The sequence below is a fragment of the Rhincodon typus genome, chromosome 18 (genome assembly GCF_021869965.1).
Source record: "Rhincodon typus isolate 14 chromosome 18, sRhiTyp1.1, whole genome shotgun sequence".
In the NCBI taxonomy this organism is placed as follows: domain Eukaryota; kingdom Metazoa; phylum Chordata; class Chondrichthyes; order Orectolobiformes; family Rhincodontidae; genus Rhincodon; species Rhincodon typus.
The window spans coordinates 23,486,163-23,511,465 of NC_063349.1; the positions used below are offsets into that span (position 1 = coordinate 23,486,163).

Genomic DNA, 25,303 nt, shown 5'->3' on the forward strand with positions numbered 1-25,303 from the left:
ACCATGGGAGAGACAGGCAGATTGTGACCAGAGGAACACACTGTACAACAAATGTATCAGTCTGCTTGGAGGTAAACATGTGGCTATGTGGCACATGCTCAGTTCCAGAGCCTTCAGCATGTGCCAGCAGGTTGCTCAGCCAACACAGGTCAAATGCAGCTAGTTCAGGAATTACACATGGGTCAGTCTGGGTGCTTTGGCAAAACCAGTGTGGGATCCACGCCAAGGTCAGTCAGGGCTGTAATGCCAGGTCAGTAACAGTCACAGGGCTGTCCATGGAGTTCTGGGGGAAGACAACTGAAGTCTGGGGATAAAAGCAAAATGCTGGAAATCAGAAACAAACCCACAGAGAATGCTAGAAAAGCTCAGAAGGTCTGGCAGCTTCTGTGGAGAGAGAAACAAAGTTAACGTTTGAGTTAGCTATGACCTTTTATGAAGAACAGTCATACCAGACTCGAAATGTTGAGGTTGCAATTATATTTGTGCACACTGCCTTGGCTGTTCATTGTCCAGTGGTACCACTTTTGAGGCCTGTCTGTGGTCAATGCGAAACTGGGCCTCTCTCCCTTGGTTACTTCTCGCAGCAGTCTTTTTAACGCTGAGAGATCCTGGGCCCTTTGACCTTCTAGACTCCTGGGAGAAGCCGGGTAAGGTATCAGTACTATTAAATTAGTCAACAGAGCTTCAGTGCTGAGAACTTTCAGCTGGCCTTTATCTTGTTCCTTTCCTAAGGTTACAAAACATCCATGAAAACCTCTCACTGCTACAGACTACAAATCTGTGTCACTACCATGTGCAATGTCATTTCTTTTTGATGTTTTTAATTGACATGATAATGTATTAATTATAAGGTCTGTCCCTATATAAACTCATTGCTCTAAAAGAGGCAGATTGTTTCCTGAACTTTTATTTATCTCCAGCTCTTTGTGAGGTAGTCAATCTATTTTCAGGATTCTCACTGATGAATGTCCCACGTGTTGCCCGAAGCTGACAGCTCTCCCTCCCCCCAGCAACAAGGGTAAGTGAGACCGAGAGACAATGTTCCATTTCTCCTTGTCCTGCACTTAGCACTTCTCCATCAATGGCCTGGCTAGAGCCCATGGTTAGCTCTTATTGCATCTTGCTCCAACACTTCACACGACTGTACCTACATTTAAACAAGATTGGCAAATCAAAGGGGACATGCTCTGCTCTGGATGTACAATAGCTGCTGTGAAGAAGCAATGGAAATTAGAATAAGTTTGTTTACAGATGTTTTTCTCTTACAGTTTTCACAGCTGATAAAGATCTCCCAAACCTTGACACCTGCCAAGTTCCCACTCATCGACCAGACATTCTTCCCCAACCACAGAGAAATGGTGAGTATTACCCAAACTAGCTTTTCAGACTTTTAAATGCTGGTATGACTGTTCAATGTTTGGACTTCATGACTGATGGGGAGAAAGATTAGCAAAGCTTTCTCTTTAATTTTCTTTCAGAATACCCTGAACAGAGACTGACTTTCTGTGTGGCTGCTCTCAAACCCACATACTTTCAGTTTAGTCTAAATCTAGGTTTTTCTCAGTCATTTCAAAGCATAGCCAAGATCATCTTTCGTTTACTTCAGCATTTAACTGTAAAACGCAAATAAAATTTCACTTTTCCTTTGACTGGTTGCTATCACAAAGAGTTTTCAGATGGATTCAGTAGTTTAGTTTGTCCATTATGAAAGTATTGTTCCCATTTAACAGGCTCAGTGCATTCAATTCCAATCCCCCATACCACACCCCATTTTTTTTCTTCTCTTCATCATGGATTAAATGACACAATTTGACAAAAATTTCCAGATCTGCCTAGTTGTTTCCTGCTCTCAAGCATGTAAGACCCAACGAAAATTGATGAGAGCTTATTTTTCCATTCCCTAATCTGAGTGCCCCTCAGCTGCTTCCCTGGCTAAGATCAGAGAACTCACATTGACCAGTGAACAGAACTCTGGTTCTGGATTTATCAAATTCCCTACAGCATAAGAGTGTATTTTCCCGTTGCAAAATGGTACTTTACATTCTGTCTATCCAAAGGCAGTATCACTTAATTCAGTTCTGTGCTTAGGCTAATCCCAGACTATTTGTCCGTTTAGGTTCTTAGTTATTTCACGTAGGAACAGTCCTTTAATAAACTCATTGTAAAGCACACCTTTGGGTCGTGGAAGGACAGTGGAATTCACTGAAAGAGAAGTATCCAAATCCAGAGCTCTGTGGACTTCTACCATTCCAAAAGCCAGAACATAAGGAATTTCCTGAATCACTTCTTGAAAGATATGCCCTAGAATAACTTCCACGCTCGTAATCCAAGGCAGAAGTCCTTACTAGCAGCTCCTACATACTTGGTCCTGAACTTGCTGTTCTTAAGGATTCTCATTCCTATTTTCTATTCTACTTTAGTCCGATCTTTTTTCTCCTCTGTACAGGTTTAATAAATGAGAAAGAATAATTTAACTATTCCAGATATATGTATAGAGCTTCCATTTTTTGCTTCATCTTCATATACAGCTCAAATCATTATATTTGGTTTATGTACACATCACATTATTTTAGTACCATGCCGATTCCCCATTCCCCATTCAGAGAATTAAACATGCAGTTCAGAATGATGCCAGACCAGTGGTGAGTGTGGCAAAGGTTGATTGGCCTCTTCCCTCCATTGCAACAGTTACAGGAGTCCAGATTAAATATTGTATCTAGGGAAACCTGCTACTTACATTCCAAGATTGATTAGCATCATGGTCTAGGACCAATTTCACCTTGTGAAATGCTCACAGGATTCCCCGTCATTATCTTTGCTCCTCCAACCCTGGTCTGCTAATACCAAAGGAGATATTAGTCTCTTTTGGGGAGAGGAGTGAAAATGCAATGTAATTCTTCACTTTTAGTGGCATCCCCTCGAGAACAGTAATTCACTAAATGAACAAATTGTCAATAAAGGAGGAAAAGAGATGCAGAGACTGAATTACTGTGATAGAAATAATAGTATTTTTACTGTTTAGAAGACACTGTAAAAGTGACATTGGAAAGTTTTTTTTTTAAAGAACTTACATTCATGAAATATAAAATGCACAAATACTGCACAAAAATCTGCAAACAATGTAAATTTCAGGATAAGTCCATTCCTCCAAGAAAGGTTTATTTCATTTAATTGGTTTCTCCCTCTTTCGAAGTTCCTTCAGCCATTAAATCATGCTGTTATTGGGCAGATAGATTCATAGACTCACAGATACACACAAACACACACACAAACAACCCACTCTATCTATACTGTAGGTAGACATGTGCACGGATATTTACATAAACCAGGCAAACTCACGGAAATCAACTAATTTTACAAAGATAAATCAAATGAAACAATCTTTAAAAAGAGCTTTTAATTACCTTGTTCCCCACCAATATTCTGTCTGTTACTTATCCAGCTTTGAAAAGCACATTATCCACATATGACAATACTTTCAATGCAATTATATATATTCATAAGAATGAAATGCCCACTCATACAGAAGTGTACTGTATAAAATATAGCTTATGTCAGTAATCAGTACATTTTTGAAAAGAGTTATATATAGGTACATGTTTTATTCATGCTCCAAATTTATAGATGATTTCTTTCAGAATGTCCATTGATTGATGTTGTCACCAATGTAAAATATAAGAAGCAGTCTGGGATTTAATAATCAGTGGTAAAGTGGTTGTGTGTGTGTGTGTGTGTGTGTCGGTGGTGGGGGGGTGGTGGGGGGTGGGGGGATGGTGGGGTGGGGTGGGGTGGGGTGGGGGTGGTGGTTGTGGTTGTGGTTCTGCAAAGCCAGATAACAGTTATTTATATTGTATGACACAAAACAGTTATAGCATCCTAGTTTACTCACATCAGATGGTACTGCTGTACTTTCTAACTGGTGGTACAAATAGTTCAGTAGAAATGTTCAACAGATGAGAAAAAGATGCTCCTTTTTGTCTCAGGCACAGAACATTCTTTGTGAGCATAGGGGCTTTATCATTATGTAACAGCTCCAGTAAGTTTTAAAAGTTGTGATTTTGCACATTGCATTTATCATAGCCCTTATTTTGTTTCTTTTGCTGCTGAAGCAGTTAGGGAATGTTACATTAAAGATTTCATATCAATGCAGGTTGGTTGTCAATTTTGTTTTTCAAACATCTTTGCTCTCTTGGTGGATATACACTGCATTCTACAACATGATGACCCGAGAAAGGTTCTGTGGAAAGACAGGAAATTCTTTGGGACATTGGACCCCACTTTCCTGTTGGCAATTAAATGCATCGAGGAGAAAAGAGGTGGTGGCACTGGTGGTCTGGGTGATGGGCATCAGAAATTGGATGGAGAAGCAGTGGTAGGTCTTCAAAGATTTTCCACTGAAATTCTACCCAGTATCAAGTGGAATGTGAGAAGAGAATGCCATTATAAAGTCTTATACAATTTTATTATATAGGATTGAAATCTTAGCCAATAGTTTGAGCATCAGGTTTCTACAATTGCACCCTTTTCTTCAAAACAAATAGGAAACTAGTACCTTTTATTGCATGGCACCTCAACTTTTCTCTAAAAGGTACTTAGATCCACTGGCAGGAGAGCAGATCTCCTCCTTTTGCCTGCTCGCCACAGTGTAAGCAAGCCAATGACAATATTGATGTTCCTTTATCCCACTGGCAGTAGAGAAAGCAAAAATCTGGAGGTGGCTTTCTGCTGTTTATACAGTGGAGCTTTTGTCAGTTACATAAATGCAGCAAGTCAGTCTCTCTCCAAAGGGCTTAGTGATGCTGAGACTGACTCTCCAGATCATAAACAGGGGTGTAGTGCAATTTTTCTAAAACTCAAATGATTTCAAGCATATAGAGAAAATCGCCTTTCAGACATACACCAGACAGATTATAGGGTTTTTATTTTCCTCACAGCACTGTTCGGTTATGTATTTTAAATTCCATTATGTATTTTAAAAAGGCATTCTAATGCCAAATAAGTGATCTCTTTAACACCAAATAACGTTGGAATTTGAACATCTTCTCTAGAGAAAAAAAAATCAAAAAAGTAGCTTTGCCTGAAACCTTTGAGCCACCTGTGTGCCACATTTATAAAGGGCAGTAGCATTTGCATATGGCACAGGACACTGATAGTAAAATATACCTAAAGCTCATTGATATATTTTTTTGCTGCAAGGAGCATGTCTGAAGCAAGATTGATTGGTATGGAGACAAATGGTCCATGCATTGGACAAACTAAGAATAATTCTGAGAAAACAGGAAAATGGCTTAGAAGTCTGTGTTGGATGTGCTAATGCTGGGAATAGACAGGCATTACATCATGGCTGTGTCACACAAGATGGCCGTCCTTGCTAGCCAGCATGTTTACAGAGGACATTCCCTTTCAGGGGTCTGTGGCATTGATCCTGGTTTTGTCTGGGGGTGCTGCACCTCTGTACCAACTGCAGTAACCTTCCTTTTGCCGGATGCATACATAGTGCTTAGCTTGGTGCCCCATGTATCCCTGGTCAGACAACATATCGGTCCACAGGCACTCATTCTTTGCTGTCACAAAACATGGCAGGTAATAACAAGGTTTGATCTGAAAAGACAAGAATGACATGGAGAAATGTAAGATTTCTCAGAGTGAACACAGTGTCTACAGGTCTGTTTATTTCAAACTCTTGCACTGAATGCTCATATGTGGAATAAGCGTAATAATTACACAGAAGCATTTTAGCTAAACAGTATGTGGGCACTGGATTAATATCAGAAAATGTGCAGTTAGCAACATTGGGTTCTTTTTGTGTCACCACAAATATTCTTCAATCATCTTAAATCAACTACCTTTTATGAGTTAATTCCTCCCAATTATCACCATATGAGTGACTATTTCTTTCTTATTACTCCATTCTCCAGCACAATTAGCAGACACACAGTTGTCAATATGTTATACTGGATGGGTAGTTCAGCAGCAAAATGCGGTGTTCATGAAAATGTCTGTACCTTGCAATTACAACCGTGCTGGTAACGATGATTAAGACCCTTGCGTTGTGACAGGGTCAATCTCTCCCATGGCACAATGAAATTACACACTCCAGTGTAGACTTTCCCATCATAAACTCTTCCTGTTTATGGTTAAAAGAGAAGGAATTTAAGCATGTGCTCCTTTTAACATTTTCCATCATTGCTTAACATTATTTTCATTTTCAAGAGCTGATTCTCAGAGGCTACTTTTTTGATTTTTTTGTTATGGCAATTATTTGGTGTTCAAGTGTTCCTTTTTCTGTCTCACTTAACTTCTTTATAAGATGATGCAATCATTTAGTAACAATACCTTCTGTATTTGTGTCAATAGATGGTGGGATTTGGGCTCGCACAGAAACAGAATTAGAATTCATCAGATTCCAATGATCATCACCACTCCATTAAACTTAAAGCCACAACACATGAGTAAGCCACTCATTTCCGAAATACCACAGTATTCAAATTGGCACGAGATAACAGGCATAAGTTAGAGACAGGAATTTTTTTTAAAAACAGCTGCTGACACACTTCCCAGCTCAAAAAGCCATCACTCGAAACCCTGTTTCTACAGACTAGTCAAAGCTAAATGATTGGATGTTTGTCTTTAACACAGTCACTGTATTTCAAATAATTCATTGTAAAACTGATGTGACAACACAAATACAATTCTTAATGAAATAATCCTGTTCAGCATTAAACTACACAACTGACATATTATAAAAATGTGTTCATTATTATCACATCTATTACATTTTTTCCCCATATAGTAGCTCCTGAACTCCTGCAGCTTTAATTTAGAGATTCTATATTCCTTTGAAAGGAATTGTTTACTTCAGATTTCCTGTTCCGAGATAAGTGAGTATTCATGTGTTGAAATGTTTGAAACAGTTTTGTCACCTTTTGTAGCTTCTGTTCCCCCTTTTGCAGACCAAGCCACTTCCAGGATCTCCACTTTCCCCCATTGGTAACCTCATTGTCCAGGCCCTTGCTGACCTAGTGAGCAATGGCCTGGAGAGGGGGTGGTGAAAGGTCAAGAAGGGAATTTCCTGATGCTTTTGTGGGTCCTGGTTTTGGGGAGGGAGGATGGAGAGAAGGTAGTTTCCTGCTGCACAAACCTCTATTGCTTCCTGTAAGAAGGGTCAATACAAATTAATCAACTCCTAATCAGTGGCATTCTTTCCAATTTTTTCTAAATATTTTTCCAATGGCTTCTGCCAGTCCTGACAATACTTAAGTGCCAATTAGATGGTGTTTTCTTCCAGTCTTGGTAATGATGGAAAATGTGATGCATGACTCCAGAGGGTTATCACAAAGGAAGCTATCCCTGTCTGCCAGTGCAACCTGGGAGCCAAAACCTTCATCAGAACACATTGAAGGGGAAGGCCGGTCAGATTAACACATGACTCTTATTTATAATTGACTTTCACCTACTGCCCTCCTTGCCTTATTCCCAAATTCCTTTCTCCTCAAAACACTATTTACATTATTATCTCATTACCAATTTATACCGTCTGCTTTAGTGACATTTCCTAGCAACTTGTTCACAATTGTTGTGCGAAAAGAGTCTGCTTGATTTCCCTTCTTACTCAATGTTCCAATGTTTAACCATGATAATTGAACCCTGCAGTGAATAATTTACCTACATCAGTTTTGTAAACTTCCTTTACAATCATGTAAATGGAGTGTCACCTTAAGAACTTTTTACGGAAAATAAGAGATCAAGGCTATCTTCTGTCGACTTTCCATATAAATTGAATTCTTAATACCTGGAGTTATCTTTAATGATCAATTCTGTATCTTTTCCAAGGTCAAATGATGTGTTGGAACCTCCTGTTCACATAATCAAATACAATAGAAAGAGCTCATTTAGCCTTTAATACTGTGGCAACTCTGAAATCGCTATCCAATTAGTTTCACTTCCATTTTTGTAGGCCATCTGACAATCGATCTAGTGCCTTGTTGTGGGATTTCAATGGTCTTGTTATTTCAGTTGTTTCGAGTGGTCTGTCTTCTGTCTTGCAAAAGGATATAAGTTGGGTGCCAGGTTCATGTTTGTTTAAATCTGAACCTATTGCATCGTCTCTGGGTCAAAGTCTTTTTGATTGTATGATTTATTCATCTCATTTATTTGTACATTTTTATTGTAATCACAATTATTTTAAAACTTGAAAATGATGTTGCATTACATTAAGTATTTAACAATTCATATGCATACAACAGCTTTCTAAATAGATATCAAAAAGGCTGAAGGTGACCAAAATGGAGATTAAACCAGAATGAGGTTTGGTCTTTTGCAGCTCTTATTATCGGTGCATTTAGTAAATAAATATTTACAACTTGGTAAAAATCCTCCCTGCTTTGAACTCTTGGGTACAATGTTAGGTTCCTGTAAATTAAACTGGACCCCTAGATTTCCCCAATAAAGAAGTTCTTTATCGAAAAGCACATTCCAGCATCCCCTGTTAAATTTTTCATACAATCTGCTGCATCCTCAGACACAGTCTCATGTATGATGGGTAAGCCTGAATCAACAGTTTTCAAATTTATAAAGGATATCTACCAAATATTGCTCTGAAAATCAAAATGCCCTGTATATGGTTACAGTGTAAGTTTTAGTAAACTTTGCCGATTACCTGTGATGAGATACTGGAACTTGTTCACCTGAAGCCGGACACCACACAGACTCTCTGCAGCTTCCGTATAGATATACTGAACATGGTGCGTTTTGTTGAAACCACGGTACATCTTTGGAAGAGAGAAATCATTGTCAACTGCAATCCAGACAGTCAGTTTCTTGATGAAAAAATGTAAATATAGTGGTAAGACACTGAAAATCCGGAGAAACTCATCAGGTCTGATAGCATCAGTGGAGAGAGAGAGAATTAACTTTTCAAATCTGGTATTACTCTTTTTCAGAACTGAAGGTTCTGAAGAAGTGATACTGGACTTCAAAACATTAACTCTTTCTGTCTCCGCAGATGCTGCCAGAGCTGCTGAGTTTCTCCAGCATTCTCTGTGTTTGTTTCAGCTTTCCAGCATCCACAGCGTCTTCGCTTCAGTCAAAAATTGTTTGGTGATTTGCTTTTTATTCATAAAAGTTGAGTTCAAATATCACAGCACGACTTGCATTTATATTCCACTATTAATGCAATAAAATATCCCACGGAGCTTTCAGGAAATGGTAGATCAGATAACCAAACACTTGGTCAGGGTGGTATACTTAAGAAGTGCCTTAAAAAAGACAAAAGTGAGGTAGTCACGTACAAGTATACACATCAGTACAGATATCTCAGGGTTGTGTGGTTGGAGGAGATTGTGGAGCTGCAGGAGCAAAGGAGGTGGACATGGAGGAGAATTTTAAGATTATCATTTTGCTTGATTGTGAAATAACATGTTCAGGGAACACAGGGCTGCGAGGGGAATGCTGTGGACTAGGACACAGGCAGCAGATTCTCGGATGTCCTCAAGTTTACAAAGGCCAGGACGGCTTTGGAATAGTTGAACCTGGAGGAGATGAAAGCATGGTTGAGAATTTCAGCAGGTTAGATAAGACTAAGCAAAGTCAAAGTTATGGAGGTGAAAATAGCTCATCTCAGTGTTTGTGAAAATGTGAAGTTGGAGGCTCACATTGGGATCAAATCTAACATCACAAACTGACTGAGTTTCAGATTGTTGCTGGGGAAAGAGCTGGGTGTTGTCAGTGTCCGTGTGAAAACTAATATATTTTTGGATAATGGCACCAAGAGGCAGAATGTAGATGAGAAACAGGAGGCAAGTTGAGTTTCATAAGAAAAGGTTATCCGAAATAGTTAAAAATTTGTTGAAATTGAGTTTTATTTATTTGAAAAGACTCTGATAAAACTTTAATTGGAGGGGAAGAATAAGTCTGGAGAGCATAAAATCATAACAAGGAGGAGTTGGTTTTCAGCAGCTCTTCTTTGGCTTGGCAATAAGTCACTTTACCAGGCTTATAAAATGAGAAATACACTACGACATCGTAAGGTCTGATGCTAAAAATGTACTACTATATTTAAAACTTGCTACTTCACTTAAACTTTATTTGAAAGAAATAAAAAGATCACATTTACATAACCACAGTATGATGTGGCAGATGTCGCAACTAATACAGTACAAGCTTAGTGAAAATCAGCTTGAAAAGTAATCTGAGCTCTTTAGAAGAGTTTGTTGGAGGAAGTAAATCTGGACAAAGATGCCAGTCCCTCGTGATATTTTTTAACATGCATCCTATTTCAACATTAAAAGACATTACTTCAGAGCCTGGTATTACTAAATCCTTGGAGATTACCTGCTTAGAAATGGTGTTAGGTTCTGTTATAGAAATTGACATTAGCACTTCCTAAAGGTATTGAAATCGATCCTTTCTGTTAAGGTAGTATATTTTACTTCAATTTTCTCAATTCATTTTGCATGAAAGAGTAATCCCTAGAGAAAGGTTATTCATATGCTTGAGCTCACGGTGAGGCTAAGTACACACCTGTCCACAAAAAATGTTACCAGCAGATGGGGAAGCGGCAGGAAAGGCCATCCAGGCATTTCACAATGCTGTTGTTTATCTGACTGTCCCCATGTGTATCTGCCATCTGTTAAAAGATGGGGTCTTCCAAGTAGATGTCTTTGATCTATTTTTAAAGGTCTGTCACCACTGGCTTGAAGAGAACAATTCTGGTATCCTGCAGCTGGTGTAATGTTAACTCTTACACCTCTGTAGCTTAAATGAAATGCAACGGAATGATTCACTCCCATTTGGTACTGTACAACTCCATCTTCTTGGTTTCCATTTTATTTCAATTATACCTTGACTGTACATAACAATGTGGAAAATTACCTGTCTACATCCTTTTCCCAAAATGCTAGCAAATCTTAACCTAGCCAATAACTGATCCTTCAGCCAGCTGCCAAACACCAATAGACTGATGGAAAGGTTTGTTAATAGTGCCAACTAATCAATAACCTGGCAGGTGAACTAAGTTTGCTACCAACCAAAAACTTTAAGCTTCAGCCCTAATCACAGCATTAATCCAGATATAGGTACAAGAAAGATTGTAATCTTAATATCTATGGTTTCATTTAGGCTACATTCCCAATTGTAGCTTCAGCGTTACATGATGTATTGGATTGAGGTGGAACAGGGAGAGAACAGAAGTCATGGCTTCCACTGCACACAACGCCTGGAAATTGGTTATCAAGTGACATTAGCTTTACCACTGGCCTTTACGTCTGTTCTGGAAAACTATTTATTTTTCTTGATCACCATGTTACAATCTTGTAGTTTGCATAGTACATTGTTATTCTCGTCTGCTTCCTTCCCCGCAGCAATATTTCCCATTTCTGCTCCTCCTAACACCATCACCTCCCTCTCCACCACTCCACCCTCACATCTAAGTTCATTGTTACTCAATGAGATTGCAAAACAAATCATTCATGCATTGTATACCCTGTCACATAAGATGCAGGCTCTCTCCATCTCTATAATTCCTCTATAATGTTCAGTGTGTAACATTAGCTAAGGCCAGCTGACTATCAGAGAGGCTTTTCTTTAAAATGGAAAGAGGCAAGATATCGGCTGATGAACTGACTTGCATTATTATCACAGGATGATGAAAACCATCATTGTCAGCCTTTCAAAGAGGAATTTAGAAGAAAAATGATCTTGTTCTCTTCAGGATGACTGATATGTTTTAGTTGGAATCAAACATCTTGACATCTTTACACCCAACATCAATGTCAAGTACTCTTTGGTCATGTATATTCAAAGTGAATAAATTCGAAGTGAATCAACCTCCACTCTGCTCCACCACTATTCTGTAATTCCAACACCGCTAGTATCTCCAAATGTAGCCATTCTGTTTTCTATGCCAACTATTTCTGTGAACTGTTTCAGGTAGCTTTAAGCTCACTTTCACTTTCAGAACTGGATAAAGACTTCATCGAAATCGGGTCTCTTTCAACAACCAGAAAGAGGAAAGTTTCATTGTGTCACTCAATACCCAATTCAAATTCAGTTGCCGGATTTGAAATAGCATTGCATCGTTGAATCACATACATTCAGATTCTTTACAATATTGACTAGTTTGGTGTCACTAACCTTCATCTGTTTGATGGTGTAGCGCATTGTACCAAAAGGTCCATCCTTCAGCAGTTTCTTCCCAACCACTTTTGCCCGGATCACTGGAAGACAATGAATGCATCATACAAGGTCATTCAGTTTTAATGTAGAATTTTAGTAATTAACAGAAATATTCATCAGTCTGATTGCTTACAAGTGGAAAACCTATAAATTGCACATGCTCGACATCCTCAATATTTTTGTTGAAACTGTGGTCAGAGCTCCCTGATGGTTCTGTTGTTAAGTTTGTTGTCCAGTGTGAAACTAACTGGGAAGGTTTCCAGTTAATTGATTTCAGCCAGGAAACTAAAATAGGTCACAGTATTTGTGGCCGACAGGGTGGGCTATCAAATAGGATTTCCAATTCTGATCAGTTTCAAATATACCGGTATTGTGTGAAAACAGGCCCCTGGGATAGCTACTAATCTTCTAAAATAAACATTAAATATATGCTCACACAGGAAGGATGTGCGTATGGGAGAAATTCTGCAGGATTACCTGCAGCTGAGGAAGTAAAGCCAAAAGTTAACGCCTTCAGAGAAGGAGGAGAGAAAATTAGGAGGAGGCAACTTGCTAAAGATATGATATAATTGATTTCACTACATGTGTGAAGTGCCTCACTCAGAGAAAAGGAGGCATACTGACTGCTTCTGTAAACATAACTATTCTTATTATAGTGGAGTCAAAGTGGAAAATCAGCCATGATTATATTGAGTATTGGAGTAGGCAGAAATGGCTGAATAGCCTACTTGTGTTCTCACTTTTCATTTTTCAGAAGCAGAATTTGTCTCTTTGAGAGGAGTAAACAATACAATAAGGGAATGAAGGATAATTTACCACAAGTTCATCTCTGTCCTTTGCCAGGAGGCATTTACAAAGCTACTCCGGAAGCTGGAAGGTAACTGTAAACTGAGGACATGTATTCTCTCATAGGAAAGCTCCCACTGTGCACATGACGCACTTGTGCTTTGAATCAATTTAATAAATTTAGGTTGTTTAGTTTATCCTGCATTGTTTATTCTTCCGCTTTCCTCACCCTCCCCCGTCTTCCTGTAATTTTATGTCCTGGAAGCTTCAGGCTCCTTGAGCCAAGTAAACGTGTGGTGAGCTTAAAAATCAGTACCAGCCCAATTTAACAGCAGCCTTGTGCCTTGAGTTCTTTAGTTCAGCTGTACATTTTGTTTCAAGGGAAGAGGTGTGACTTCCGCTGGGAGTGTCCCAGTGTTTAGTCTACAATCCTCAAACACAAGCAGACTTTTGTTCCGTGCCAGCCGACCGGCAATTAAGCCTGACAGCGGCATGACGGAGCAAGGGGACAGCACACCAGATGGGGCAAGAATGTGGAAAAACGCTGGCAGTAAATCACTTTGTTTCTCATCTGTTTGGAGGGAGCTGGTTTAGCTTCTGAAAACAATTTCGGGGCAATCTGACTTTTATGGACAAGAATTCTAACGATGACTAAAGAGAACAGCAGTGGATCCGAGAAGCTCATTATATAGAAATGGCTGGCACTGAAACCTGCTCTAACACTGTTCACCAGAAATGTCCAACAATGCACATTTCTGGCCATTTACATGACAGTCTATGACTGTAACAGGGAGCAAAGGTTCAGCTCAAGATAGAGTTTCCCTGCTCCTTCAGGATCAGTGTTACTTCTGGCAGCAAATAGAAATTATTTTGGTGTCAGGGTGACTGAACAAAGTTTTGTAGTTTGATAGAACGGTTACAGCACAGGAGGAGGCCGCTGCTGTGTTCATCCTAGGCCCAAGAGAACAACTTGGCTCTTCCCACTGAGCTGCCTTTTCCTCATAGTCCCCTGCAAATATATTCTGTTCAGATCATTATGGCCTCATTTGTATCACCACACTCTGAGGTACAGTAGTGAATTCTGGATCCTAACTACTTGTCTGTAACAAAAAAAAAAATCCTCATATTGGTTCTGGTTCTTTTGCCAATCACTTTAAATCTGTGCCCTCAGCTTTTCAACTCATTCATAACGGGTGCAGTTTTCTATCAGTTCTGTCCAGGTCCCTCTCAATTTTGAATATCTGATGGGCTGAATGGCTCGTTTCCACGCTGTAGGGATTCTGTTCTGTTCTGTTCACATCTTCTCTCAACCTCATCTAAGGCCTCAGCTTCACCATTTTATCCAGATAACTAAAATCTCATCCTCAGAATCATTCTTATGAATCCGTTCTGATCAGGACCTTGTTATTGATCTATTTTTTTTTAATCTAAAACATATTTGAAGTCCAAAATTTCCTTCACAAACTCTTGTCTTCTAGCTTAGGTCCTATAATATCATCTGGGGTCTTTTAATCTCACAGTGGTCACTAACAGGATGTTACTGTCAAGCCAAAGAGATGTTCTGCCTATTCCACAAATGTGTAATGTGTTATGAGTTTCAGTGCCAGTGTGATGTTGGGTATGTAGGCTGTATGTCCCAAAGACTGGCAGATGGTATCAAACAGCATATTTCTTCAGCTATTCACAACAAGCAAAGTACCGACCATACCCAACCAGCTCTCGCTTGCAAATTTCACAACAGTGTCCAACATTTGATGCGATTCTACAATTGGATAACATTTGCTGGATAATCCTGTGTGTGATAAATTCTGCTGACAAAATATTTCCAAGCTTGCACTGTAGCGTACTTGAGTGTACTGGAAGTTCTATTTATTGATACACAGGGCCGTGTTCTTTGCAGACAGAAAGAAGATGTACACATGTTGTGCCTGTTTCAACTCAACAAAATATATGACAGCCATTTTCTGATTAAGTTCTCAGGCCAATGCCAGAAATATTCGCCACTGCTGGGATATCCCGTAATGACCTCTCAGCCCTACTGCTGGCAGAGTCAGTCTACCTGGTTTAACATTTTAACAAAACCTGCCAGTTAATTTTCAATCATAATTAATTAGTGTATTCTCCATGACAATAGCTCTACCAAACTGCCTACTAATCAGATTGCCAACCAATCAACATCATCCCCTCATACAGTATAATGGTTGGTTTTCCTCTTGAATTGGTATTGTGTATTGTCTGGTGAATCCAAGATGCAAAACGTTTTCAAAATATATCTCTTTTAGCAGCTCTCAAGTTCTGTATTGCAAATGAATGCCTTCCTCTGCACATATTCGGGAAGTCACTTATACTTTTGCAAACACAACATTTTTGTGTGACTTCATCTGTGCATGCAATCTCTTCTTGTTCTGCAGTCCTGACATTGGTTTTTTGCATGAAGGTGTTTGGTTTGTTCTCTGTGTTGGCTTGTTGTGAGCCTCTTTTCAGTAACTGTGCTTTTGTTCTGAAGCTTATATTCACTGATTCTGGATCAAAATCCTGAAACTCCCTCCCTAAAGACTTTGTGAGTGTACCTCCACTAAATGGATTGTGGTGGTTCAGGAAAGCAACTCCATCATCACCTTCACAAGGGCATGTTAGCCCGGCCAGTGATGCCCATATTCCAAGAGTGAATAAAATTGAATGACTGAACCATTCTACTCTCTGTACAATAGCAATGTTGCAGAACCTCCTTTACTTGTCATTTTTTTTTTAACTCTGGGTGTGGAATTTTGTCATATTTTGGTTAAGTGTCAATGTTGTTGCATTACTGGGGGATTTCTGTTTGTGATGCCCAGTGATACTTCTTGCCATATCATCCAAAACTCCCTACCTTACTGCTTTGCCGATACGCTCATCTGATGATAGCCTTATTCTACCCAGAAGAATTTGCCACTGCTGGATATCCCATAATAGCCTCTTAGCCCTAGTGCTAGCACCATCTTTAAAAGGCCAATGTGCACCCAGACAAACACTGTCAGCCCAGAGCTGCCCTGCATGGTAACTGGACTGATATTTGCCAAAATATGGCAGGGAAGAGGAAATTTGATTCATTGCTTTGTGGACATGGACCTGGAGGTCCTGGTAGATTCAGTGAGGGCTGTCCTGTTTCCCTAGGATTGGCAGTGGAGACCATAACACCTGACTCTGCCAGCCTGCTCTGAGATTGCTATCTGGGTCAGTGCGGTCTCAGCTATCTGGAGGAATGCCTAGCACTGTAGGAAGAAGGTCAGTGACCTTCTCCACTCCACCAGAGTGAGATTCACAGTCTTCTCTCTACTACTGCATGCACCACCAACTAAGCCTCAAGCTCTACCACTTTCACTGTTTGCAATATCTTCCCTCTCTTGCTGTAATCTATCTCAACACCATCAACTTTTCATGCCTTCTGCCCTGTCTATTTACTCACTTGGGACACCTTTTCCCTTTCCTCCCCCACCTGAACCAGTATTAACAGTTGTGACACCCGCTTCCATCTCCTTCTTTCCCCTTCTTTCTCCCATTTGAGGGGGAAAAGAAATTACATTAAGGCAGAAAGAGCCAAGATGGGTGGTGGGCAGCCTAACATTCAGCTTCTCACTTGTTTGAGGAGCAGTCTGGACCCCGTCAGTCCTGAGTGGCTGAATAACTGTGCCCAAGTCTCTGGAGTGATATCGGAGGCTGTCCTTGATTTCCTGTGCCAGGATTCCATGACTGAAGGCTTGATTTGACTGTGGTTAGCTGACAGCAATGGTAAGCTACCTGGCTTTACGTCTGTGTTAAATAGCAAGACAAGGCAGAAGTACTATGATCCTGGTAGCTCTGGCTGAGGAAGGAAAGCACTGAAAAATGAGGCGAGGCAGGGATACAGTGAACATCCAGGTAGGCTCAAAGTTAGTGAGTAGCCTGGACCAGTCTGTGAGCTGGGTGTCTGTTGCTGCACAGCAGCATTTCAATGCCAATTGCTGGTGCAGCTTGAAAAGAGAGAAGCATCCTGTAGGTGAATCAGAAAGGTACCAAAAGGTTCCTAAGAGGACAGTAGTGTCCACAGACAGGGAGTCCTCTCAGACGTTATTGCAAGATGGTAGCCAAGGGGAGCCAGCCATGAGCTGAAGTCACCGGGTCCCTGCTCAGACTTGCATGCTGGGAATTTTCAACATCTAGTTTCCTCACAGCCAATGAGAGGCTAGGAAGCTGCATATTAATGAGGCAAGATTTGCAGTGATTGAAGTTGATAACAAGCATAAACCGTAGCCCAGCGAGAATCTTGTCTTGAAACCTGGTACTCTGTTTGAAGATGCAAATAGTTGTTCCTGACATCAAGAAAGGCCTCAATAATTTCCACTGTCATTCTGTCAGGTTCCTCTCCATAGCCCACATTGTTCAGGCCCCTATAAGATTCCACCTTGTATTTCTCTAACACTATTGAATGTTTCCTCAAAGCTATAATTTGTCTAACAGGCTATTCTGTAGTAATTTACTGCTTTTAATCTTTAAAAATCTTTTTAAAACCATAAGAAATAGGAACAGGAGTAGGCTGTTCAGCCCCTGAAGACTGCTCTGTCATTCTATAAGATCATGGCTGATCCAGTGTTCCTCTTGTCCCTTTTCCTGCCCTTTCCCCATAACCCTTGATTCCTGTACTGATCAAGAATCTATCTATCTTAGTCTTAAATATACACTCGGATCCTACCCCCACAGCTCTCTGTGGCAAGGAGTTCCAGAGACACTCAACGCTCGAAAGAAATTCCTCCTCACCTCAGTATTTATTGAATTGAAGCCCCTTTGAGACTATGCCCCCTGGTCCTGGACTCTTCCATGAGGGGAAACATCCTCTCAGCATTTACCATGTCGAGCCCCTTAAGGATCCTGTATGTTTTAATGAGATCACCTCTCATTCTTCTCTCATTGTGTCACGTCTGAACTGATTCCAACAGAATCAATATAATTTCAAAAATTCTGATCATGCAGGCTAATGCCCAACGTTCCTGGGCTGATGAAAAGTCACGGGAGAACTTGGATAAAACACAGAAAATAGCTGATGAACAGGAGGAGTGAAGCCAGGACATCTCAAGGAAGAATTCCCATTGTAACTTCAAGCCCAGCTGCGTTCTCCCTCTTGAGTTGCTGTTTCCAGCCACTAATCCATCTTCTATTCTGAGCCACTGTTCTCAACTATGTGACTTAATCTAACTTCTTTACTGATGTAACTGTGAAACTGTTCTGTCAAGTCTTGCTGTTTGTGTGTCTACTCTTCACAAATTTGCTCATCTGAGCAAAAATTGTTGTACACCTTTTCACCCATTGACAGTATAATCGTCACTAATCCATACAGTTTAGAAAACTTTCTTCCTGAAGTAGGAAGTGTACACTGGCTCATAGTGAGCATACCCAGTCTGCCACACTTGCTGCTTGCGAAAATCACTGTTTGAGGTTACACATGAACATATGCCCCGTGAACTGAGAGACTTTACTGCAATTATTTATCTCAGTGGCTACGGAAAACTTATTTGTTTCTTTGTCCCCAGTCAGAATACACTTGCATCATTGTATTTTCTGAGTACAGTTCACTCAAAACATTTTGTCTGAGTGATTTCATCATCAATATGCATTCAATTTCAGTAATGCACACCCTTGCAACAGCCCCTAGATCTCTGTGAGGAAAGTACGAATGCCCCTGTCAGTTGGAGAAAGTGGAGAATAGTGTATGGTAGTTGCAGAGCACCAGTAGTTAAAGAAGGAAGCTGGGAACAAAAGTGTCTTTTTGGTACAGAGTGAAATTTGCATTGTTAATTCCTTTGAGAGATTGAAACGGAGCCAAATGCCTTGTTACTAAATTTAATTCTTTCAAAGGCTAATAAGCTTTATAACCTCATGCTGCTGAGTGGTGTTGAACAAACTTTCAGAAGTGTTTTAAGGCTTATTTACATCCTCTCCACTAATAAGCAAGGTTTCCTGTGGTTCATCGAGTTACGCGGACACAGCACCATTAGCTCCCTACTGAAAATATGTCTGCTGTTTATCTGATCTGCAATTTGCCTTTATTGGCTCCTTCCGTGTGCTTGTGCTCTCTCTCCCTCACTTGCCTGCTTTTGCTGAAAGACTATATATGGTAAGGGTGTATAAGCACAATGTCCTTCACTAAAGTTGAATTTTAAATAATTTGGCCTTTTTCCATTAGCTGGTGCCCGAGTCTAGGTAAACAGTGAAATTTAAAGCAATAAACAATTTTACTGTTTCTATCACTTGATCTCATTTCCATTCCAGAGCAACACCAGAAAGGATTTTCATGCTTGCAGTCAAAGCCCTGCAGTTTTTTGACATGCATTAAATCAGATTAGCAGCAAGTAACTAGTGGATGCCTCAGAGTGCAGCTGAGCTTCATATATCAATCTAATTAGCCAGTACAAGTCACATCACTTTATACCCAGGGATGGGTGGAAATTGCGAACACATGCAGATTCGTGTAAAGAAAGAAAGTGCAAAGATTTTGAACAATGAAACTGCTCAGAAGCTCGTTTGTGCTAAGGTTACAAAGACAGGAATTTCAATTACATGTTGTAAGTTAATGGTCAATTTCCCTGGCACTTATGCTGCAGGCATGAAATATTTCCAGGTACAAAGGTCTGTTGGAAGAGGTACAACCCCTTTAACACTTTGCTGGGAGCATGGTGATGTGCAGAGCTAGCCTGCACCCATGCCGGATTCAGTTTTATGGAGCTATTTGAATAAGATGAAGGGGACATTTGGTTTCTTGCGTCCTTTTGCAGTTGATGCCACCTTCCTGTATATCCCAGTGCTGTCTCTTTGGAAATAGTGGTGTTTCAGCTTAGAGCTACACTGAAGAATCTGCTTTGTTCTGAGGAATAGGTCAGAGAATTTTAAAGTGAGGTACTATTTGGAGCATTAAGGCCCTTCCAGACATTTGAATGAGTGAGAGCAGAGAGGCACTGATTTTCTAGGCTCTATGTGTTGTCATTAGTCTTTGCTAGGAGGCACTGTTTGCCTCTTTTAAATGATACAGGACAGGAAATGTAGTTTGAGAGAGATAGTAGGAACTGCAGATGCTGGAAAATCTGAGATAACAAGGTATAGAGCTGGATGAACACAGCAGGCCAAGCAGCATCATAGGAGCAGGAAGGCTGACGTTTCGGGCCTAGACCCTTCTCTAGGCCAGGAAATGTAGTTTGATGGCTGAATCACCACAGTACACCACTTCTAGTTTGTTGTACATGTTTAGCATCCAGCCACTCCTGTTTTCCTCTTCAAAAATGTACTGTATCATAAACTGTGACTGATATCCTTTGGTTCAGTAGCCAAAACTTTCCTTTTGGTACATAAACATATGATTTAATTTGAACTGGAAAACATAATCTTTGTGGGAAATGTAATGCAATGCACTGTGACTCCTATTGCCAGGTGGCAATGAGTTCTCTTGTACTGTGATGTCATGGTAAAACACTAATTAATTACTTGTAATATAATTTTCACTGGGATATGGAATGAAGTCCAGGTCCTGACTGTTCCAACTCTACAGATACATGAATGGGCAGGGGGCAGAGGGATACAGATCCTTGGAAAATACGTGACAGGTTTAGATAGAGGATCTGGATCGGCGCAGGCTTGGAGGGCTGAAGGGCTTGTTCCTGTGCTGTAATTTTCTTTGTTCTTTGTACTCACCATCTTTGGTTTGCCTATTTATATATTTGAATTTAAGTGGCTTGCTTGTGACAGACTACTTCATGGATAGCCTCAAGTTCATACACAGCTAATACTGACAGAAAGGAAAACAGCTTTGATTACTCCAGAGATAGTAGGAACTGCAGATGCTGGAGAATCCGAGACAACAAGGTGCAGGGCTGGATGAACACAGCAGGCCAAGCAGCATCATAGGAGCAGAGAGGCTGACGTTTCGGGCCTAGACCCTTCAAATTACTCCAACTGCCTTTTGTCTCAATTTCCCACCAAGGTGGATCATATTGACAGTATAGTGTTTAGAAGGTAGCAAAGCCAATTAAATATTTAATAACATTCTATGTTACTGCAATGTGGTTAATGGAACCGCTCTTTAATGTATTAAAAGACAGATTTTTTTTGTGCATTTAATCCTAATTGTTCTTTTAGGGAGACTACTTTAGAATTACCCTCCATTTGAATACACATTTATTACAGCCTGTAACCTCCACCATGCTCCCAGCAAAGTGTTAAAGGGGTTGTACCTCTTCCTACAGACCTTTGTACCTGGAAATATTTCATGCCTGCAGCATAAGTGCCAGGGAAATTGACCATTAACTTACAACTTGTAATTGAAATTCCTGTCTTTGTAACCTTAGTACAAACGAGCTTCTGAGCGGTTTCATTATTCAAAATCTTTGCACTTTCTTTCTTTACATGAATCTGCATGTGTTTGCAAGTCAAGGTATTTTAGACAGAGCTCTCTAAAAGAATGAGCCACTACCTTGCCCTTTCCCATACTACTTTATTTTGATTTTTTCCATAAGTATACTTGCTTCCCTTTCAAAAGCTGCCGAGAACTTTGCTTCCTCCATGATTTCTGGTAGAGAATTTTATGCTCTAATAACCCTCTCTACATCAGAGAAAACAATTCAAACTTCTCCGCATTCTTTCAAAAATCAAGCCTTCTAGTTACTGACTCACCAATGGAAGCAGCATGGTTTACATCAATATCAAATTAGCAGCATGTTGCTAGCCTTCTTGTGTCAAAAGAAAATCAGGTAGGGTGTATAAAAGGGACTGTCAATTTGCTTTATTCTACTGCTGAAGATCAATTTGCGTAACTTAACTGAATATGGAGCTGAGGAGAACAGACCTTGTCTTGACGAAGTCTGTGCTATGATGAATACTGTGAGGATGATCATTGGTATGGAACAGGTAGGTTGGGGAAGGATATGGTGATTGCATTGTTACCTACTATCAATCCCAAGTGATATTCATGGTTGAGGAGCAGTGAAATGTCAGCTAAGGGTGAGGAGGGTGCACAGTGGTAGGTGATAGGCAGCAGATGGTTTCCTAGGCCACATTTGACCTGAGCCATAAGATTTGGTGAGGGCAGAAGGCAGTATTTTGAGCCAAGTTCAATTTGACTTCATTACCTGTGCATCTGCCCTGCATTTGGAACAGGATATACACATGGATGGTAATTGAGAATCTCAAATAGTGGCTGATAGAGATAAAAGGTGTACATACAGCATTGCTTCTGCAGTTTATCGCAAGCTCTCTTACCTTGACATTAGATATTAGTGAAGCGGAATTTGCAAACCTGACTGGCCTGAGATTGCATGAGTTTTGGCCTGATTTGTGACTGACTTATTGCCAATACGTCTTCCCAATATTTCACTTACAGTTGTGTTCTATAGTGATCACCCCAGTATTGGGGCTATTAAGAGTTAACACTGTGGTACTGACCAGTGGGAATGGTATCCCCATTCCTGATGGATATTTGTCAACCACCATGAATTTCCATGCTTTCTGCAGCTCAGGAGCTTGAACATTTGTTTATTTTTATCTCTACTTTTGCTTATAACCTTCAGTCCCATTCTGAAATAGATGTGTTTCTCTACTTGATATAGAATTTTGGCTAAAAAACGTTTTGATCTGTACTGTACACGACAGGGTGGCAGCTGCTTCCCTGAATGCAGTCTCTGTTTAACGCTTTCATCTGCATTTAGAACTGGAAATGATTAAATAGACATCAGCACCGCCTTTGGAACAGGCTCAGCTCCTGGAATAGATGCCGGATTAAACTTTTTAGTGGCTACAAAGCCGAGTGAAATCTTTTCCTCCTAATTTGCTCCATTCTCCCGACCTGAAGGTGTTGACTGTATTTTTGGCTATTATTCACAGCTGCTAACCACTTCCTCAACAACACCTGACCCAAAAGCTCATCATCATTGCATGAGTGTCATCAGAAATGTCAGCAGGCTAATAGTCTGTGGAGGGCTTCACAGTAGGCCTAGTCCTGTTCTCATCTAACATTAACGCTCAAATCATTCCAGCAGGGATGACTAAATGTCAGCCCTGGATAACTGTATCTGTATTGTTCCAGTCAGTTGTAACACCTGTATTGCCACCCGAGCTGAGACAAGCTTTCAGCGGACCTATGTCTTTCCTGAGCTATATATTTGAGAGATTAATTCACCTTTGACTCAAGATCATATTGATCATATTGGTATAGCCTGCAGCGTGGATGCATCAGTCCATTGCATGTGTACAAAGACAATCCAAGAGATTTCCAAAGAATCTTTCTCTAATAGAAACATAGAAGATAGGAGCAGGAGGAGGCCATTCGGCCCTTCGAGTCTGCTCCGCCATTCTTCGTGATCCTGGCTGATCATCCAACTCAATAGCTAATCCTGCTTTCTCCCCGTGACCTTTGATCTAATTCGTCCCAAGTGCTATATCTAGATGCCTCTTGAATACATTCAATGTTTTGGCATCAACTACTTCCTGTGGTAATGAATTCCACAGGCTCACCACTCTTTGGGTGAAGAAATGTCTCTTCATCTCTGTCCTAAATCATCGACGCTGTACCCTCACGTTGTAACCCCTGGTTCTGGACACACCCACCATCGGGGACATTTGTTGTCCTTTGAACAAACCAGATTCCATGCTTCCACCCTTTTTAAGTACATTAAGACATAATATTACCTACCTCCCTATTCTTACTCTTTATAAGAGGAAAATATGACTCTGGGATCATGGTCACCAGATGAATTTCTTTGTTAGCCTCACCAAAATTTGCAGTCACCTTGCAGATCTCTGGGAATGAAGCTTTGGTGGTGTGAATGCATTTACTGTGCCCACCCTGAATGGATGCCCATAAAGCCCATAGCTCCTGTGACATGGATCTTGCTTCTGGAGGCCACTTGAGAATGTATAAACATATTTCCTTTCCCCTCACTCCTCCATCAGTCCAGCCTTTGACGCTAAAATGGAACTGTGGCCATATTGCCATTGTTCAGGAGACCATTTTACTCCATCACACTTAACATACTGACCTCCAGACTTAATCCAGGCTCCTTGGAGGCCCTGGGAGCGAATCTGTGTTTTCAGCCCCGTACTCTTTATCAGCAGGACGGTTTGGGGCAAATTTAGAGTTCACCCCCAACAAGGTCATTACAAAATCTCTGCAACACCTGGACCTGGTGTTTCCAGGTACTAGCAAAGTTTACCAGCAGAATGTGACAATTGTGATGTAGTGGCCTACCCCTGATTTCATTTTTCCTTTGTTTTATTTTAAATGCAAGTTAGAGTAACTTGCAGCATGTCTTTTCCTCATCACCACCTTCTCAAGGGCAACTAGGGATGGGCAAGTGATGCCCATGTCCCATGATTGAAATTAAAAAAAAAAATTTCATTGGTCACGTGAGAAATGTTGGAGACTTAAGTTCTGAGCTTGCTAAATGACCGTTATTTTCTTTTAAATATAGCATGTTAGAATTGGAAAAGTCACAGCTCAGTGAGGATGGAAGAGCTCTTGATTCACTCAACAGTTTGTACAGAGACTGAATGAGGAGAGCGGAGGGACAGATTGTCCTGGCTGACCACCGAAGCAGGCAGCTCCGGTGTCTCTGTATCAATAGAATGTTGGCTAAAAAATAACATGAAGCTTACCTTCTCAGTGCCTCATGATCTGGACAGTGCATGTGGCGGCTCTGCTCAGTTCAATCCAAACATAGCAATGTGGATCCTACACAGGCCTGATTAGCATTGACACTGCCAGCATTAAAAATGAGCCTAATGCCTGATTAACTGGACTGCTTCATTTGTGGTTGTCAGGGTTACAGCTGTAATGGGACTTTGGTTCCTGTCCTCTGTTTTTTGGGCACTGCTGACTGTTTCTGACAGGAAGGAAGCCTGCAAATATCCCCTGGTAAACTTTAACCAACTGTGTTTTTTTTAAAAGTTCTCTTCAGTCAGATCTTCAGACTCACCAGCCACTGGTATGGATGTAATTCTGACAGGCTGCTGTTACTTACCACAGCAATGTGGTAGGAAATTAGGAACGCAGTGTAGTGGGAGGAGGTGGGTGCATAACTAACCCTGCAGGTTCAAGCAACAGCAGCCTGCATCACTCTGCCTCGATATCCTTTGAAATAGTAGAGTGGACGTGCTATCATTCCACATAATCGGAAAATAAAGGACTATTTAAACAGCTGCTGTGTCATACTGAAAAGCTAAATAAATAGCTGCCTTCCTGCCTGCATGAGGAGCACACAGCCCTTCCCTCTTAATGCCGACACCCTGGTGTGCTAGGTATTTGACTTTCCCACCGCATATCCATGCCTATAGGGGAAACCAGGATTGA

At 40.6% G+C, this 25,303-nt stretch overlaps 2 protein-coding genes across 2 annotated transcripts in view; one reads left to right on the forward strand and one right to left on the reverse strand.

Moving 5' to 3' along the window:
* Nucleotides 1-25,303, forward strand: part of LOC109931766 (synapsin-3-like) — a 201,409-nt gene that overhangs the window by 96,545 nt on the left and 79,561 nt on the right. Inside the window, exon 5 of the mRNA XM_048607621.1 lies at nucleotides 1,269-1,358. Within this exon, the coding sequence (XP_048463578.1) occupies nucleotides 1,269-1,358 (90 nt within the window). The remainder of the gene's footprint in view (nucleotides 1-1,268; nucleotides 1,359-25,303) is intronic.
* Nucleotides 2,986-25,303, reverse strand: part of LOC109931765 (metalloproteinase inhibitor 3) — a 31,428-nt gene continuing 9,110 nt past the window's right edge. The window contains exons 2-5 of the mRNA XM_020531027.2: nucleotides 12,133-12,215; nucleotides 8,660-8,771; nucleotides 6,006-6,127; nucleotides 2,986-5,601 (exon numbers count right to left, since the gene is read on the reverse strand). Of these exons, the coding sequence (XP_020386616.1) occupies nucleotides 5,404-5,601; nucleotides 6,006-6,127; nucleotides 8,660-8,771; nucleotides 12,133-12,215 (515 nt within the window). The 3' untranslated portion in view covers nucleotides 2,986-5,403. The remainder of the gene's footprint in view (nucleotides 5,602-6,005; nucleotides 6,128-8,659; nucleotides 8,772-12,132; nucleotides 12,216-25,303) is intronic.